Below are 19830 nucleotides of genomic sequence, written 5' to 3' on the forward strand. Positions count from 1 at the left end.
GAAAGAAAGGGTGTGTACACATGCTAACCTTCGTTACTATTGTGAAGATGTGTCGGCTCAATCTGTTATGTATTTTGTCTCATGTATCCAGACCACAGACACACAGACCAGTGTCTCCAGTGCCCAGCTGTGTGTCCATGAAGAGTGACTGGTCCATGGATCATCCTAACAATTTCTGCAATGGACGACCACGATCAGATCCAAAGTGAGATTTCAGATTGTGTGTGTGTGTGTGTGTGTGTATTGTTAGGATTTTGTGTGTGTTTGTTTATTTGTTAGCATGTTTACGTGTGTGAGAGAGTGTGTGTGTGTTTGAAAGAAAGCGTATGTACACATGCTAACCTTCGTTACACATGCTAACCTTTATGTGTTAGCATGTTTGCGTGTTTGTGTATGTGTGTGTGAGAGAGAGAGAGAGAGAGTGTGTGTGTGTGTGTGTGTGTTAGTGTTGTCACGATACCAAAATTATGACTTCGATACAATACCTGCCATAAATATCACGATGCTAGATACTGAAACGATACTACGGCGAAATCCTAAGATATCTGGAAAAGAAAGGACTCATACCTCCTCCAAGTGTATTGGGTAATTTGTGTTGAATTCGATGCACTTTTTAGTGTGCAGGTCAATTCTGGGTTCTAAACTTCTAAACTTCCTACATAATTATTATTTTTTATAGTCAGTAAAATAGTAGGCCTACTTTGTGTGATTAAGTCCTTTATTGTTTGTTATAGTTAATTTAGATTGTGTTGTGTTTTGGCAATAAAGTAGCTTTAAATAGCCAAACTAGGCTAGATCAAGGTCAGTGTTGAAACTACTGCATGCAAATCACTGAATGCTATGCAGAGGGGCCTAATCTTTAGGCCATCTGATGTACAGTATAGGCTACCCTAGGCCTTCCCGTGTTCATGGGATTTCTTTGACAGTTGCAAAGGGAAAATGTTAGTATAGTCTTCTTTGCGCCCACTGTACAAGTACGACGTTCCAACCACTCAGGTCTTCGTCAGATAGGCCTACCATTACCTGTTGCAATATATCTGTGTGCATTCCTAAATTACGTCCGTTTCTTTGATAGCATGATTTGCTACCACGTAACAATAAGCCGCTATTATTATTAGGACTCAACACGTACGGTGGTAATATGCTGTGGGCTTTAATTAGTGCATTTCGGGTAGCCTATCCAACATCTGGGCAATAATTATTGAACAAATTGCAGTCTACATGCCATGACAAATATTACCAGTAGTGCTGACCGAACATGAATTAGATTGTTTACAAGTTATGGTAATGATATTATGGCGTGAACATTGCGCTTTCATCACGTTAGCACCCTGATTAGGCTACAGCTCATTATGTCTCGTCAAAATGATTACCTCGTTATGTCTCGTCAAAATTCATTGATGAAGAAAGGTTCGCTTTATCCCAGAGAACCATAGGCCTACTCGTTTCACTTAGGCTAGACTAAAACAGAAGAGAAGAACTGGGCACTAACCATGTAGTCGTGTTTTCTAGTATATTCGTTAATCTGTCGTTCTTTGAACTCTTTAAAAATGTTGGGATATGTCTGCGAGGTGTTTAGCCATGCGTAGCCTAGGCTACTGCTTATAAATGACTTTGAAACATATTTTATAAACGGGCCTCTGTGTACCTGATGGCTTGCCTTCACTTTTCCCGATGTATCCCATATAGTTCCAGATTTCACTTCACCTTTTGTTTTATCCACAAGGCAGAGGACTGTCGGCAAAGAACTTTGTTGACGTTAGCTGCCACTCACTCACTCAGAGCTGCCTGCTTGACACGCCCACTTGCCTAGATGCGTGCAAGGAGCAGTGAGAGCAGCAGTTCACACAGACGCAGAACGTTATTATTTTAATAAAGTATCGATTCTAAAAACGTCGGAAATCGTATCGTTTTTTGCGTGAAGGCATCGTGATACCTTTTTAGTATCGATAGACCGTGCAACACTAGTGTGTGTGTGTGTTTGTGTGTGTGTACGCACTCGAGTGAGTAAGGGATTTTGTGTGTGTGTGTGTTTATTTGTTAGCATGTTTGTGTGTATGTGTGTGAGAGAGTGAGAGGCAGAGAGTATGCAAACATCCAAACCATACTAACTATTGTGAAAATATGTCGGTTCAGTCTATTATATGTGTTGTCTCCTTGTGTATCCAGACCACAGACACACAGACCAGTGTCTCCAGTGCCCAGCTGTGTGTCCATGAAGAGTGACTGGTCCATGGATCATCCTAACAATTTCTGCAATGGACGACCACGATCAGATCCAAAGTGAGATTTCAGATTGTGTGTGTGTGTGTGTGTGTGTGTGTGTTTATTTGTTAGCATTTTTGCGTGTTTGTGTATGTGTGAGAGAGAGAGAGTGTGTGTGTTTGAAAGAAAGGGTATGTACATATGCCAACCTTCGTTACTATTGTGAAGATGTGTCGGCACAATCTGTTATGTGTTTTGTCTCATGTATCCAGACCAAAGACACACAGACCAGTGTCTCCAGTGCCCAGCTGTGTGTCCATGAAGAGTGACTGGTCCATGGATCATCCTAACAATTTCTGCAATGGACGACCACGGTCAGATCCAAAGTGAGATTTCAGCTTGTGTGTGTGTTTTTTTGTGTGTGTGTTTTTTTTGTGTGTGTTTTTTTTTTTTTTGTGTGTGTGTGTGTGTGCGCACGCGCGCGTCAGGGATTGTGTGTGTGTGTTCATTTGTTAGCATGTTTGCGTGTGTGAGAGAGAGAGAGAGAGAGAGTGTGTGGTGTGTGTGTGTTTGTGTGTGTGTGCGCACGCGAGTGAGTAAGGGATTCTGTGTGTGTGTGTTTATTTGTTAGCATGTTTGTGTGTATGTGTGTGAGAGAGTGAGAGGCAGAGAGTATGCAAACATCCAAACCATACTAACTATTGTGAAAATATGTCGGTTCAGTCTATTATATGTGTTGTCTCCTTGTGTAACCAGACCACAGACACACAGACCAGTGTCTCCAGTGCCCAGCTGTGTGTCCATGAAGAGTGACTGGTCCATGGATCATCCTAACAATTTCTGCAATGGACGACCACGATCAGATCCAAAGTGAGATTTCAGATTGTGTGTGTGTGTGTGTGTGTGTGTGTTTATTTGTTAGCATTTTTGCGTGTTTGTGTATGTGTGAGAGAGAGAGAGTGTGTGTGTTTGAAAGAAAGGGTGTGTACACATGCTAACCTTCGTTACTATTGTGAAGATGTGTCGGCTCAATCTGTTATGTATTTTGTCTCATGTATCCAGACCACAGACACACAGACCAGTGTCTCCAGTGCCCAGCTGTGTGTCCATGAAGAGTGACTGGTCCATGGATCATCCTAACAATTTCTGCAATGGACGACCACGATCAGATCCAAAGTGAGATTTCAGATTGTGTTTGTGTGTGTGTGTGTGTGTGTGTGTGTCTTCTGCCTAGTCGTCCTCCTGTAGTCATGAAGAGAATAAACACCAACACAGTTCTGAACTCCCGGTCGGCTGAATAGTGCTTTAAAGTGCTGTGGACACCGATGCCGACATGAGTGCGGGTCACTCTGGTTTTGACATTCATTCACATTAGATTCCATTTTTCTCAATACCACTCCGCACACCAGCATTGCACTTTGTCGCCGTGTAAATCACGATTCAGTTCTATTTGGTCGGCACCGCTCCATAAAATCCATTGTTCATCCAGTGTTTGCCAGTTAAAAACTTCGGCGCTGATGTGTGTGGCAAGTGACAGTGCACCATAGACTGTATAAAATAGCAGTGCACTTATGTCGGCGCTGGGGTTAGTTGACATGGAATTTAAAATACCACCAAAGCACTTTGAGTTTAAGCTTTAATCTAGCCTACAAGCTAAACATTGTTTACACTCACACTGTTACACATGAACTGAACATGGAGATATGGACTAGGCTATTTCTGTTTGTGTAGACATTATTAGGAGAGGCACACATCTCTCACGGTTGATGGTGTATGTCAGAGTAAAAACCAAGCCACGAGGTCAAGAGAATTATCCGTAGACCTGCGAGACAGGGTTGTGTGAAGACACAGATCTGGGCAAAGATACAAGAACATTTCTCAGTTTGGCTGAGCAGACAGATCAAGGAAGACTGTTGTTGTTCCAAACTTTTCCATTTGAGAATGATTGAGGCTACTGTGCTCTTGGGCACTTTCAATGCTGCAGAAATGGAAAGGAAAACTCGAAAGGGTCTGAAAACTTAACTGTAAATAATAATTACTCTTTCTAAAATATATCGGCATAACTTGTAATACTGATATAACGCCCAGGCCTATTTGTTTGTGTGTGTCCGAGTCAGTGATTGTGTGTGTGTTTATTTGTTAGCTTGTTTGTATGTGTGTGTGTGTGTGTCCGAGTCAGAGATTGTGTGTGTGTTTATTTGTTAGTGTGTGTTTGTGTGCATTTGTGTGTGTGTGTGTAATAATTGTTGTTTCTGGCGTTGGTTTAGGAATAATCTGACCCAGGATCAGTCCAGGTGTGGAGTGTGTAAGCAGCTACTGAGGGATCGAGTCACCACCAGTTGTGGACACAGTTTCTGCAGGCAGTGCATCAGCAGCTACTGGAGCCAGTCTGGTCCATCAGGAGACTACAGCTGCCCCCAGTGCAGAAAGAGACCCAGAACACAACCCTCCAAAACTATGGCACAGCCTCCTTTAGATGAGCACACAGTCATGGGAGGCAGCACCCATCTGGAAACTGAGCATGCTCCAGTTAAAAGAGCCAAACTAACAGGTGAGATTTTTCAAATCAAAATGGTGCTGACATTTCATATCATTAAATTCAAATGTATTAATAGTATTGTTATGGTGAAAATGTGACGCTGACCTGATGCTCATCTCTTTGCTTGCTTGTTTGTTTGTTTGTTCATTTAATGCCAAACAGACAACCATGTTCTGAACAGAGTACAGATTACCCATAAAGCCAGTATGAAGAGGAGGTTTGAGAGCATATGTGAAGGCATCATTAGGTCAGGGACTCAAACACTCCTGAACAAGATCTACACAGAGCTCTACATCACAGAGGGAGAGAGTGAAGGGGTGAATAATGACCATGAAGTCTGGCAGGTTGAGTCAGCATCCAGGCCACAAACTACAGAAGACACAGCAATCAACTGTAATGATATCTTCAAGCCCTTACCTGGACAGGAGAGACACATCAGAACTGTCATGACCAAGGGGATTGCTGGCATTGGAAAAACTGTCTCAGTACAGAAGTTCATCCTTGACTGGGCAGAGGAGAGAACTAACCAGGATGTAGATTTTATGTTTGTGCTTCCGTTCCGTGAGCTGAATTTGATCAAAGATGATAAGTACAGTCTTCACAAGCTCCTGCTTGACTTCCACCCTGAGCTTAGGGAGCTAAAGGGTGCTGAATACAAAGACTGCCACATTGTGTTCATCTTTGATGGTCTGGATGAGAGTCGACTTCCTCTGAACTTCAAAGGGAACCAGAAGCTGTCTGAAGTGACACAAACATCATCAGTGGATGAACTGATGACAAGTCTCATTCAGGAAACTCTGCTTCCCTCTGCTCTCCTCTGGATCACCTCCCGACCAGCAGCAACCGGTCAGATCCCTTCTCAGTGTATCAATCAGGTGACAGAAGTTAGAGGGTTCAATGACCCTCAGAAGGAAGAGTACTTCAGGAAGAGGATCAGTGACCAGAATCAAGCCAACAGAATAATTTCACACATTAAGGCATCCAGGAGTCTCCACATCATGTGTCACATGCCAGTCTTCTGTTGGATCTCAGCCACTGTCCTTCAGCAGATACTGGAACAGGAGGATGGGAAGGAAGCACCCAAAACTCTGACTGAGATGTTTATACACTTCCTGCTCATTCAGACCACCAGGAAGAACCAAAAGTATCAAGAGGAAAGTGAGATAGATAGACAGCGGCTCATGAAATCACATAGGAGTGTCATATTGAAATTGGCAGAACTGGCTTTCAAGCATCTGGAAAATGGCAATCTCATGTTTTATGAGGACGACCTGAGAGAGTGTGACATTGATGTCAGTGAAGCCTCAGTGTACTCTGGCATGTGCACTGAGATCTTCAGGGAGGAATGTGTGTTTCACCACAAGAAGGTCTACTGCTTTGTCCATCTGAGCATCCAGGAGTTTCTGGCTGCATTGCATGTGTTTGTCTTCTCTTTGAACATTTTGTCTGTTTTTGACTTGTTTGATCTGTTGATGAGAGCCGTGAATAAAGCTTTGGAGAGCCAGAATGGACACCTGGACCTTTTCCTCCGCTTCCTTGTAGGTATCTCGTTGGACTGCAATCAGGCCCTTTTGCAAGGCTTGCTGACAAACACACACAGCAGCTCAGAGAGCATCAAGAAAACATGTCAGTACATCAAAACACTCAAGAGGAAGGACCCATCTCCTGAAAGATACATAAATCTTTTACACTGCTTATTTGAAATGAATAATCATTCTCTACATGAAGAAGTCAAACAATATCTGACATCTCCAGATGGCTTCTCAGGTGAATTGTCACCTGCCCAATGTTCAGCACTGGCCCACATGCTTCTGATGTCTGAGGAGGTGCTGGATGAGTTGGACTTGAAGAAATACAGAACATCAGAGGAGGGATGGAGGAGACTGGTGCCAGCAGTGAGATGCTGCAAGAAGGCTCTGTGAGTATAACAATGCTTCAATTTTCAATACTACAATACTTCTGTTTCTCTATGTAGCCTGCAGGCTTGGAATTTCACAATTCTGGGGGCAAGGCCACTTGGCCTTCAGTTGGGCATATTTGGTGGGGGGCACAAAGGCCACATGTCAGGGCACCAAGGCCAAAGTTAACTATACAGTAGTAGACTATAAAAATGATCAAAGTTGTATTTAGCCTATTCACTGCAGTAGACCTGCATTACTGTATGAAACATTACAAAAACAGGAAATGAAAACATGACATATTACATAGAACTGTAAATCATCTGACCATCTAATATTTACAGATATCTAGGCTATATATAACATTTATTTATTTTGTTATGAAATCATGTATTGAACAATTTAAGCACAGCTCAGCTTTAAGAAACTCAAATAGCCTAGATGCATGCTTAGCATTTTGTGATTATTAAGGCTACTTTCACAAACTCTTAGTCAGCTGTCCTCTGATTTACCAATATCTAGGCGATATTTGTAACATTTATTTTGTATTTGGCCCGTTATGAAATCATGTGGAACAATTTAAACACATTGTAAAACTTAAAGCCCAAATTTGGAGACATCCATGTATGTCAAACTTTACTGCAAATTCAAAACTGGATTACTCTGGAACGGCTAACTGTACAGGGGACTGCTTTACACCTTTGTGTTCGGTAAGGTCTCCTGTTTATTCTGATATATGGTTAATTGTCATGTGTTAAAAGAAGGGTTCGTAAAGTATTCCACCAAGATGAATGGGTAGGGAGATCATGGGACGCAAAACCTTCAGTAGAATGTATGATTAAATTGAGTTATATTATTAACTTTTCTCGCGAACCATTCAACACAGCAATTATCAGCTAACATCGTTTAAAAGCTGAGAAAAAGCGCTTTCATGTGATACTTGATACTTACTTCATGTGATGTCTGTGTGATGAATAGGCTACTTCGCGAGTAGTTCAACTGAGAATGGGTGAATTTGGACGCACTTTCTTTCTTGTGCAGTCACTTTCTCCACTGCGTAAAAGACTAAATTGATTTGCGCTGTGAATGCTAAGATTATTTTGACAGGCCACAGGCTAAATAAAAATCGCTAGTAGGACGCAAAGCAGAATATTGAAAGAAGGGGGCACCAAGGCCACCGTGGCCTGTAAACCTCTGATTTTTAAAGGGGCCTCACGGCCAACGCAAGGGGCTGAAGGGGTGAAATTCCTACCCTGGTAGCCTGTATACCAAAACTGTCAGTAATATACTTTTATTAGCCATTTATGATTCGCCAGTCCGAGGCCTGTCAGTCACTTTTGAGGTTGTCTGTAAACCTTGACATTTTCATATATTTCACCTATCTACAATTATTAATGCAAAAGTGACACTTATGGGGCTTATGTTATCAGGGCTTAAATTTCAGCACAGGATTGCAGGTACACGCGCACAGAACCACTTTGCAGTAAGGCTGTGGACTGAGGCGATCTCGATACACTGCCAACGATACGCTACATTAAAGATTCATATGAAACAACCACCGATAAGATAAGATACGATATGCTTTGCACTGCTTGAAGTCTGATTATAACTTCACCATACACAAACAATTCAACATAAAGACAATGGGTAGCCTATATTTGGGGTATATTTAGGCTACATAATATAGGCTTAAATGTCACTCAAATGTCACCTCCTGTACCAGGCGCGTAGCAAGCGTGGGGGATGTGGGTGTTATAACGTACACACTTTTGCTAGAACACAATTCTATCCCCCACACTTTTTGTCAGATTAAAATGAAAGTAAAATATGGAAATAGACGCTCCCGTACAGAGTTGGAACCGTATCTACCATGACGCACACACAGAGAGACACAAATAGGTCTGTTGATTTAATTGAACGGTCATCCAGCCAATCACATCAAGTTAGCCAGTGAAGAACCAGAGCCACTCTGATGAAATTCAAAGTGTGCGTCTTACAAGGGTGCGGCTGCTTGGGTCTGCATTATAACGTCTGCAGTGAGCAGATTTCAGGTAGAATTTAAAGGATAATTGTTACCGCATTATGCTAATTTAGTAAACCAAAATTCACTGTCTGACTGAAGCTCTCAGTGCGTGCAAACCGTGTATTTCTACACGCCTCCGTTCCTGAGAAATCCCAAGCTAAACAGTGGCTAGTTTTCATCAAAATCGCTGTTTTTTTCTAGAAATGGAGATAAACGTCTTTCATGAAATATGAAGTCTTGCCTGTTACTTACTCGTGTAAACATTCCGGGAAGTGATCACTGAGACTTGGCGAGACTGCCACCTCGTGATAGACCCACGAAAATGGCCTGGTTTTGACCTGACGTGCATGCGTCACTGATTCGACCCAAAGCGGCAACCGAGTTATGATAAAATGTCCAGATTGTCCGTTTTCATGAGTTTCACGATCGTCATATAGTTCATTTCAATTCATCACAGAGTTCCCAAAATCACATGTAAGGTGTATTAGAGTGTCTAGTTTCGTAATTTAAAAAAAAAGCTAAAAACGTAATATTACGTTTTTGGCACTCAACGCATGGGAAGGAAAAACGTAATATTACGTTTTTGGCACTCAATGAGTTAACTATATAGACATATCCCAGTCAGCACACATATGTCTCCAAGACGCTTGGAAAAGATCAGCTTAATTACATCGCGTTCCATTTAGAACGTCTTATTTGACCTGATCTTACAAACGTCGGCGGCATTTCTGCCGCACTAAGGCAGAAGGTCGTAACTTCGATTTTGGCGAAAATTAGTTTTTGTCATTATTAGGACAATAAACATACGTTTTATCATGTAGACAAACATCAAGTTTCAATTCGGTTGTTTTTTGGGAGAAATAAGATGATGTTTTTGCCGTAACTTCAAAAAGCCGAGGGGAAACTGTGGCAGAAGCCCATAACATCAGATACGGCTTTATGCCTTCCTTTCATGCTGCTACTGAACACTCGATTGAAGTTACGATGCGAAGTTATGGCAAGCTGCCTTCTGACCGACCATCAACGTGAAGTTGTATTGCCGGCTGGAGTTATGTCTAGGCTATGCATTATTCAATTAAATCACCTCAGACACACACTAACTTCAATAAAGTGTATAGGCTACAGTAGCCTACATGTTTTGCAGTGCTTGATTTTTGTTAGATTGATGGCTTTGAAACGTTACCTAGCCTAAATGCCACGATCAAGGATATGCTGGTGCGTTAAAGATAGGCTAGCTAGGCTATCAAGATTAGCCTAACTTAAAAGCCTAAACTCAACAATATATTCAGTAACAATCGCATTAGAGCATGGCTTGTAGCCTAGGATATCTTAATTCACACCACAGCCCGTAATACAAGGCTACATGTCAACTGGGAAATGTTTCTCATACTGTATGCTAGCTCTCGCCTGCAAATGATAAGTGATTGACTGAAAACGACGCGAGTTTGTTGGAGCCGCAACGACACACCTTCCACACACACACCAGCAGCAGGAATGTAGTAATTTAGAGCCTACCTTTTGTTGAAACCTGGTTAAAATCCATACCAAACAACCGACGAGAAAGCGAATCCATTAAATCTGCCACGAGTTTTTAAAACTTGCTGCCGGCTAGTCAAAACTCCCAAGTTTTTACAGGCTGTCAATTCTATCAACGCATCCTAAAGTTTAGTGTAGCTGCGGGTTGGTGGGGAAATTAAAGCTAGTCGCAAAGCAGGCAGCTTTAAATTGCAGTAATATAAAATGACCAAATAAAGGCAACCAATCTCATCCTAATCTACCTAATTTGTGTGGGAGAACTTTGTTTTATCATCTGCATTTGGTTAAGTTTCCATTCTATCCAGGAAAATGTATAGGCCTACAATCATAACTTAATCAAAGACCTACACACATCATCAAAATGTATTCCTGATTTCATGATAATAATGCAAATAGCCGACTGCAAGTAAAATCCCAAGAAATATTAATTCCTATGTTTTCACTGAAACTTTTCAGCAGACATTAAGATGCTACAATGGGATGATTCTGAAATATGTATGCTGTTCTAGGCTGGTTATAGAAATAAACAAGCCAATTAGTCTAGAAATTAGTGCCTCATATCCAAACAGAAATATGCTTTATATATATTAAAACATCAAAACACTCTCATTCTTAATTCTGACATCGGTCAGAAGTGACTGTCTGTGTGGTACTAGTATGAGTATGAAATACAGAAAAAAACTATGAAAAAAACTATCATTTTCATATGATGTTGATAAATGTGAAGCCACATTTTATCATTTTATCATAGTGAGTCCAATAGGGTTAATATTGCTTACATTTTAAGTGAAAGTTATCATTGTTATCATAACATTGTGCTATAAAATAGAAGTTAAGGTATTTTGCCTTAGTATGACCGATTGTCATTTAGTGGGCAATACTAAGGCAGAATACAGTAACTTCCAAAAAAGGGTCAAAGGTCAAATTTGAGTTCATTTTTTTTGTAGATAGATTAATACAGGTATACACTACAAAATGTGAAAATTACAATATTATACCTTTTACTCAATTGTCAGGACATTAAGATAACTTTAAAGGCATTTTTCTCAGTTTCACACTCTGGTGAGTTAAGGTCTTTTGCCTTAGTAGGGCAGATTTCACTGTCATATGTGTCGTAGTGCTACATCTACTGGAGATCTTATTGTCTTAAATACGATCGCGTTCCATGTAGAACATCTTATTTTGATCTTACAAACGGCGGCGTCAAGACAAATTTGAGTTCTACATCTGAGAACTAAGATTTCCAGCATGTAGAACTCAAACAGAACGCTTATGAGCGCTCATGCAATGTGTGCGTCCCTGAAGGAAGTGAAACTGAAGGTAACGTGGGCTAGAAGCAACAATAGTTTAAACAACAACGTGGCTTGTAACTATCAATGGAAAAAACATAGAAACTGCTAATCATAATCTTTAAATTGACATTAATTAAGATGGCTATATGCAACACAATTTATTTATATTCCCTTTGCATATGTTTGGGTGGACTTCAAACGTTTTTGAATTTCAGCTTACAGTTCTGTCACTATTCTGTGTCCTTTACATTTATTTAATAGGTATTAGTGATACCTCGAAATTAGGCTGTTATCTGTGAGGCAATTTATTGTAGCCTGCTAACCCACATGCACAAAACATAATTTCTGATTCTTGATTTATAACATGAGATATGTCTCCATGTAGGGTAGTGTCAACTAGTAAAGTGATAGCAGGTAGAGCATGTAGGCCTACATGTCACATGAGCCACACATAGGCACTGCTTCTTCTGTCCCTCCCAACCTGCATTAAAATGGTGTGTTTAGCAATTAGAATCTCACATTTTTTTCGGGGGAGAAACTCCCGGACACCAATATAGTCCGCACCCCTCTCAGAAAATACTTACAACATCCCTGTAGGGAGTTATTTATAATTTGGCCAGATTGTTTCATTTTCCTATCCCACAACCCCCACACTTTTAAAAAGCTTGATACGCCTCTGTCCTGTACAGCAGGAGGACCAGGCAGAAGCTTACAAGGAAGCAAAGCTTCTATAAGGTATTTGCAAGGGGGTAAGCGAACGTTCGGAAAGTGTACCCCCTATGGGAGGCTCTGGGGCTAATAATGCTGTTAGCATTCCATTGACCTCTGTTCATTTTGGCATCACTTTAACAGCAAATAACTTTACATCTAATGCGTTTTAACTCTTTTCCCCTTGGATGTCTAATAAGAGCCACCCTTATACATTACTAGGGCTACCCATATGGTTGTGTCCAATGACAGTTTTAGTAATAGGCTAGTGGGGTGGTCATCAAAACTTGTCATTAAGGATACATGGGTAGTCATCCAATGTTGTCTGAATGGGGAAGAGTTAAGCCTTCATATGCATAATTTCTATTTCCAGAGAATTACAACATTGTGATGATGGTGTCATAACCTCGTATCTCACTTTATGGCTCTGTAATCAATACTAAAATGATGTCATGTCCAAAAACAGGTGGTCTCAGTCCGCACCATCTAACGCACTCTGGTGCGGTCCTGTTGGTGAGAAAACAAACCTGAAACAAACAGGTCCAACGGTCTAGTTGTAATGAATTATGGGAGTTAAGATCACTGGATCGCTGGTAAAATTAGGTACCGGTACATATAATTTCCTATTCACTTCCTAAATAAATGGCGTGTGCGATAAAAAAATAAAAAAACGGGAGTGTTGGCAGGTATGATATAAGGCCCTGGGAACATAGGACCCTGGGAACAAAGGATCCTGGAAACATAGGACCCTGGGAACATAGGACCTTAGGAACATAAAACCCTGGGAGCATAGGACCCTGGGCACATAGGACCCCCATCAAAGGGTCAAAGCAACCAAAGAGAATCGTTGATTACAGCACAAGTGGCAGTGTAAAATAAAAAATGGTTGGCTGCACGTGATAAATGCTATTAAAAAAATTGAGTGTTATGCAGGGCCCTTAATCTCACCATGATTAACATCTCAACAACAGCATTAACGATGATAGCTCTATTAACGCTGATAGCCCTTTTTGCATTTAATCTACCCAAATTTGTCTATCTTGTTGTTTCTTTGTCCATCATAAATACTCAATCATCAACAAACAAATCACATTTTAGAACTACTCTATTATAATAATGTAATGTAACTTTTTATTTGCTTATTTCAATGTGTGTTAGTTATGAATCAGTCTACAACCTTTAAACAACTCCAAACACATCTCTTTCAATCATATTCAACTACAGAAATGCTACAGAGATGCTATAATTTCAATCTGACTACTAACAGTTCTTAGTATATTATGAAACATTTCACAGTGTTGCTCTAACGTTACTAGGACATGATGAGACATTACCTTTTAATCCTCTTTTTCCTCTCTTGCAGACTTGCTGACTGTAAGATAACAGAGAAGTCCTGTGAGATTGTGGCCTCAGCTCTGCAGTCTGCAAACTCCCCCTTAAGAGAGCTGGACCTGAGTCAAAATGACCTGCAGTTATCGGGAGAAGATCTGGTCTCTGCTCTTCTGAGTCCAAACTGTAAACTGGAGAAACTGAGGTCAGTAATATTGTAGACTGTTAACAGAAATGTACAGTTGAAAGTAGACTGTATTAACCACACCATAACAGCATTGTTTTACACTTCAGGACGTCAAACTTTTTAGATTGGTTGCTCTGGTGTACCGGCACACATTTTAGGTGCACCCACATTTTCCACAGCACGGCAATAATAGGTCGGGGCTCAAAGGCAGAGGTAAGGGTTTTTGCAGACAGATGTGTTTCTAGGTCCCTGAGTGCATATACAATTTATGTAAATTGCTTATCATAACACATTACTAATGTCAGAAGAAAGAGACACAAAGAGCATTTTGCAGATATCACTAGATATTACTAGGCTACTATCCAGTGCATCTATGCTTGCTGATACCCTAACAGAAATTAGGCCACATGCTGTCCATCTCAGCTGTTGCTTGAACAAGCTGGCTCTCCCACAGCACCATGTAAGCTACTGCCCTCCTCCTCCCATACTCTTCTCTACAGTGATCTCTTCCTGAATGTCTCTATGCTGGAGATACATACAAAGTAATGGGATATCTAACCACAGCTCAATTTCCCTATGTGTTTTATTTTTACTTTCTGTTTTCTCATCTGGTCCAGGCTGTCTTTGTGTCTCCTCCAGACAAGCAGACTTTTCAATATTGTACAATATTTATCACTTTTCATTGGGATTAACAGAGCATTAGCTTCCCTATACTAAGGCTCCTTACATGCGTGCTATAATTTATTTGAGGAATTTGGTTTCCACTATGGTGGCCGAGAAGTGCAAAACAAATTTGCATTTGTGGGTGTAAAATTACAAAGTGCAAAACTAATTTACATTTGTCGGTGGAAATTGTGTCTGAGCAATGTCTGAGCACAGAATTACACGTCATAAAATTTGCACCAGGAAATGTAAATTTGTTTTGCACTTCTCGGCAACTATATTCCGCAGTTGACTTTGTTGCAATAAGAACAAACTTAATTTGTTTGAAAAAACCTCTGCAGTGGTGACTGCTGTGGTGATGACTCTTACCTTGAACTCTAAAAGTGAAATGGCTTTTACAAACGGAAGTTCAGGAGGAGCGTGACGGAATTTGCCACTCCTCCTTCAATCAGTCAGGTTACTTATTCATAGTCTACCTGCCGAAGTTGCAGCATTGGCGTTACTCCGCTCGCAACCCACCACCTCCCCTTACGCCTCCCGTCTTCCATAGTTAAAGAATAAAGGGGTGTATGGTGGAATCCTGCCCGACTCCTGCCTGCGCAGTCAACTCCAGCACGATTCCACAAAGCACTTCAGGACCCTGGCCAGAGAGACACAAAAAGAGTAAAGAGTTAGACCAGCAAAATGTTCGACCACTGAAAACTTTTAGTCACATTGAGCAGATTTCTGGTTGCTCCTCGGAGCCCTGCTCTTAAATTGATTACATTAGTATGATTCTATGTTCAATGATCTATGATGTCTTTTACATGGCTTGTGTTTTAACAGACTTGTTGGCTGTAAATTGAGAGGAAGATTTTTGGCGTTGGCTCACCAGGGGGCAAACCCACATCTAAGAGAGCTCGACATTAGTGGCAGTGAGCTTCAGGACTGTGGAGGAGAACTACTCCATCAACCACTGAATCAAGACTGTAAAGTGAGGTCTGTGTTTTTGCAAAGTGCAAAGTGACTGGTGCTTTCTGTTTTATGTAATAAACAGCTAACACCTTTATTTACCATTTCATATTTGAGAATTGAAGGGGTATATGAGACATGTCGCTCATAATGTTTCCCTCTCACTGTAGACTTACCAGATGTAGACTCAAATACAGCTCCTCTGTGGTTGTGGCCTCAGTTCTGCAGTCATATATTTCTCAACTGAGTGAGTTGGACATGAGTGGTTGTGATCTGCAAACATCAGAAGAGAAGCTGCTCTCTGGTCTTAGAAACCCAAACTGCCAACTGGAGAAACTGAGGTCAGTAATACTCTGAAAGATTTTTAAGAGGTTGGTATGATTGTTAGGAATCAATTTGCAAGTAAGCTGGGCAGTATCTAAGCTATACTACATATCATTTGCATACTGTTTTTCTCAGTTGGTGTTTCGTCTTTGAAAGGAAATAGTGAGTCATAGAAAGGTCACTAACCTGCTGGTCATAAACTGACAAGAACACTGTATGCTCTTTAGTGACTTCTACTACTTTCACACTTGCATTGATACACATTATTCCCTTTCCTCCACTTAAAGGACAGGTTCGGTATTTTACACTTAAAGCCCTGTTTTTAGATAGTTTATGATTAAATAGAACGTTTAAGATTGAAATTTGGACACATGCTGCTGTCCTGAGAATTTTCGGTTTCTGTGGTAGCGCCCCCCCTCCTCCAGAACGCTGCATAGGTGCACTGGAACAATCCTTCCTAAAACGCATTAAACTTTCGTTTACAAAGACGTGAAACTCACCGAGTGGTCAGGGGTGTTCACTGATATGCTCAGACAAAAATCACTGCAAAAGATTCTTTCCAACAGGTTTTATCGTAGTTTTTGTCCAACTCCATTGACTTGTATTGGATGTGCTGTGAGGTATGGTATTACTCCGCTGCCGGAAACGGATATGGGGTTGTTTGTATTCTTTCTGTAGTCTTATGCAGTCGTGGTATCGTAGGCTACTACGCTATCCAAATTATTGTCACGTCCAACCATGGCTAATGCTAAAATGTCTTGGAACTTGCACGATGTGAATGATAGCCTATGTGAATCATTACGTTTTCATCATGAAAGTTCCACAGCCAAAAAAATAGTAAACGTACAAAACCATGTAGCCAAATTATTCATGTAGGCTAGGGTTAGTGTTAGGCTCATGATGTGAACATGACAGGTTATGGACATAACAAATAAGTTCTTACCCCAAGTACTTCCAACTCTGTCGTCCCAGGAGGTAATGTGGGAACCGCTGTGTTTCTCAGGCGAAAGAGCTTTTTGGGCGATTTCTTTCGACCTCCAGCGACCTCAGTAAAAAGCAGACCGCAGAGACACGGTGATCAGCTTTCTGCAGATTCTCAACAGGTGTGCTCACATCCAACCCCAGAAATTCCAGCCACAACTTTAGCCTTTCTGGATCGTTGAAAGGAAGTCTGTGACAACATTTTTTGCTACGAATTTTCCCGCAATTCGGAACTGCACAAAATCGCCTCATTTTTAGCTGTCTGTTGCAAAATCCTTCAAGACAGCGATCTTCTGCTTCTTCTGTGTATTCAATGAAATGCCAGTGGTTTGCTTGTAATTGGCAAGACGGTGTAAGGTGCATTATCGCCACCAACTGGGCTGGAGTGTCTATTATTCAAGCTCTCAACAGAAGAATGTACGGGTGTGAGGCGTTTGGAAAAATAGCTCCACAGTTTTACAACGCATGGTAAACACCTGTTGGAAAGCATCTTTTGCAGCGATTGTTGTGTGAGCATATCAGCGAACACCCCTGACCACTCGGTGAGTTTCACGTCTTTGTAAACGAAAGTTTAATGCGTTTTAGGAAGGATTGTTCCAGTGCACCTATGCAGCGTTCTAGAGGAGGGGGGGCGCTACCACAGAAACCGAAAATTCTCAGGACAGCAGCATGTGTCCAAATTTCAATCTTAAACGTTATATTTAATCATAAACTATCTGAAAACAGGGCTTTAAGTGTAAAATACCGAACCTGTCCTTTAACAGTGGTGTATACAAAATCATGTGTAATCAACTCAGATTGCATTACCTATAGACCTGATGGATGTAAAGTAATCGGAGGAGTGAGATCCGATGGCATGCAGAGATACTGTCCTCTGAAATGTATTCACAATCAACATTTTACTTCAAAAGAAGTATTTCTCTCTCTCTGTTTCTCCTTCTGCCAAAACTGGTCATTTGATTTGTCTTTACACTGAATGTACTGAAGGCATTTATGTACAGTACCTAACAGAAACATCAATTGGATGGATGGAGCACCATCTCATGTGACTCAGGCAGTGGCAAGAGTCACATGAGACATTGCATTTTTAATCCTCTTTTGTAGGGGTGGGCGATATATATCGTCTGCGATAATATTGTGATTGTTGTTTTAACGATGTGCAAATTTACATTATCGAGTATTTAAATTACTTATGGGGGAAAAACACTCGAAATCACGCATTGAAACCCCATACATTCACAAATCCAGGAGGTGTATGCAAGAGAAGCCCCGTTGCATCAGAGCAAGTGTCACATGATCCCTAGTGGGTCCACGTTGTCACACGCAGGTCTAATGTTTATTTTGTGTAGCGAGATCAAGACGTAGCCTACAAGGGATTTTGTGCAGCTACTTCTGTTCACGTAGCATGAGACAGTCCTTTTTTCCTACATGGTATTATATGGAGAGAAAACATTTGCCTTTGAGTATTTTAGTAGTCAGTTGTAAAAAAAGAACTCTTCTCATGTAACCCTTTTGTAAATGGACTAAAGTTCGCTCTAAATATCTACGTGTATCGATTATGCTAACCGTTAGCATCTCTATGGGATTTCTCATATACATTAGCCATAAGCTAACGCATTAGTTTCTATTCTGTAACTTGGAATGCTAGCCTACATGATTTCTCTTAAACAAAACATTGAAGGGAATAACTGAGATGTACTCTGTTGGTCTGCTTAGTTTTACAGTGAATCCTAAGTAAAGGTTTTTGAAAGGAACTTCAGCTTCAGACTTTTTCTTGAGACACTGTTAGGCCTAGTCATCTTCTCTAATGTAGCTGGCTAGACCATGTCATTGCCACACACGGGGGCAAAATTGGAAATGTGTCATAGAGTGACAATGCATTGGTTGATTTGGTTAAAAAGTCACAGGTTAGGTTATTGGTTATTATTGTATTGATGCTATTCATAAATAATGAGCTGTAAAGTAACTCAGACTTTTACAATTTTTTTTAAAGGATATCGACTAATTATCGTTATCGTCAAAATCACAAAAAATATCGAGATATTATTTTTTGTCCATATCGCCCACCCCTACTCTTTTGCCTCTGTTGCAGACTTGCTGACTGTAAGATAACAGAGAAGTCCTGTGAGATTGTGGCCTCAGCTCTGCAGTCTGCCAATTCCCCCTTAAGAGAACTGGACCTGAGTCAAATTGACCTGCAGCTGTCAGGAGAAGATCTGGTCTCTGCTCTTCAGAGTCCAAACTGCAAACTGGAGAAACTGAGGTCAGTAATATTGTAGACTGTGTTAACGGAAATGCACAGATGAAAGTAGACTGTATTAACTACACCATAACAGCATTGCTTTACACTTCAGGGCTCCAGACATTTTAGATTGGTTGCACTAGTGCACCGGCACATAATTTAAGTGCACACAGATTTTCCACAGCACGGCAATAATAGGTCGGGAATAGAGATTGTATCACACAGAAAGCTCATATTTTGTCACTAGCAACCTGGAGATACATACAAAGTAATGGGATATCTAACCTCAGCTCAATTTCCCTATGTGTTTTATTTTTACTTTCTGTTTTCTCATCTGGTCCAGGCTGTCTTTGTGTCTCCTCCAGACAAGCAGACTTTTCAATATTGTACAATATTTATCACTTTTCATTGGGATTAACAGAGCATTAGCTTCCCTATACTAAGGCTCCTTACATGCGTGCTATAATTTATTTGAGGAATTTGGTTTCCACTGTGGTGGCCGAGAAGTGCAAAACAAATTTGCATTTGTGGGTGTAAAATTACAAAGTTCAAAACTAATTTACATTTGTCGGTGGAAATTGTGTCTGAGCAATGTCTGAGCACAGAATTACATGTCATAAAATTTGCACCAGGAAATGTAAATTTGTTTTGCACTTCTCGGCAACTATATTCCGCAATTGACTTTGTTGCAATAAGAACAAACTCAATTTGTTTGAAAAAAACTCTGCAGTGGTGACTGCTGTGGTGATGACTCTAACCTTGAGCTCTAAAAGTGAAATGGCTTGTACAAACAGAAGTTCAGGAGGAGCGTGACGGAATTTGCCACTCCTCCTTCAATCAGTCAGGTTACTTATTCATAGTCTACCTGCCGAAGTTGCAGCATTGGCGTTACTCCGCTCGCAACCCACCACCTCCCCTTACGCCTCCCGTCTTCCATAGTTAAAGAATAAAG

At 40.8% G+C, this 19830-nt stretch overlaps 1 protein-coding gene across 4 annotated transcripts in view; it reads left to right on the forward strand.

The window, feature by feature from the left end:
- The first annotated feature begins 2172 nt into the window (after positions 1–2172).
- Positions 2173–19830, forward strand: part of LOC143125921 (NACHT, LRR and PYD domains-containing protein 12-like) — a 61406-nt gene continuing 43748 nt past the window's right edge. For 3 of the 4 annotated variants that reach the window (XM_076287754.1, XM_076287763.1, XM_076287782.1), the window contains exons 1-10: positions 2173–2283; positions 2478–2591; positions 2962–3075; positions 3268–3381; positions 4473–4756; positions 4907–6662; positions 13565–13735; positions 15206–15358; positions 15502–15672; positions 18729–18899. In XM_076287754.1, coding sequence (XP_076143869.1) covers positions 2216–2283; positions 2478–2591; positions 2962–3075; positions 3268–3381; positions 4473–4756; positions 4907–6662; positions 13565–13735; positions 15206–15358; positions 15502–15672; positions 18729–18899 — 3116 coding nt within the window. In that variant the 5' untranslated portion in view covers positions 2173–2215. The remainder of the gene's footprint in view (positions 2284–2477; positions 2592–2961; positions 3076–3267; positions 3382–4472; positions 4757–4906; positions 6663–13564; positions 13736–15205; positions 15359–15501; positions 15673–18728; positions 18900–19830) is intronic. The other variant, XM_076287772.1, reaches the window with a different exon arrangement.

This window comes from Alosa pseudoharengus, unplaced genomic scaffold (assembly GCF_046254945.1).
Source record: "Alosa pseudoharengus isolate Yale_2024_CS ecotype anadromous, Long Island Sound unplaced genomic scaffold, YU_APseudo_1.1 YU_APseudo_1.1_scf_1, whole genome shotgun sequence".
Lineage (NCBI taxonomy): Eukaryota > Metazoa > Chordata > Actinopteri > Clupeiformes > Clupeidae > Alosa > Alosa pseudoharengus.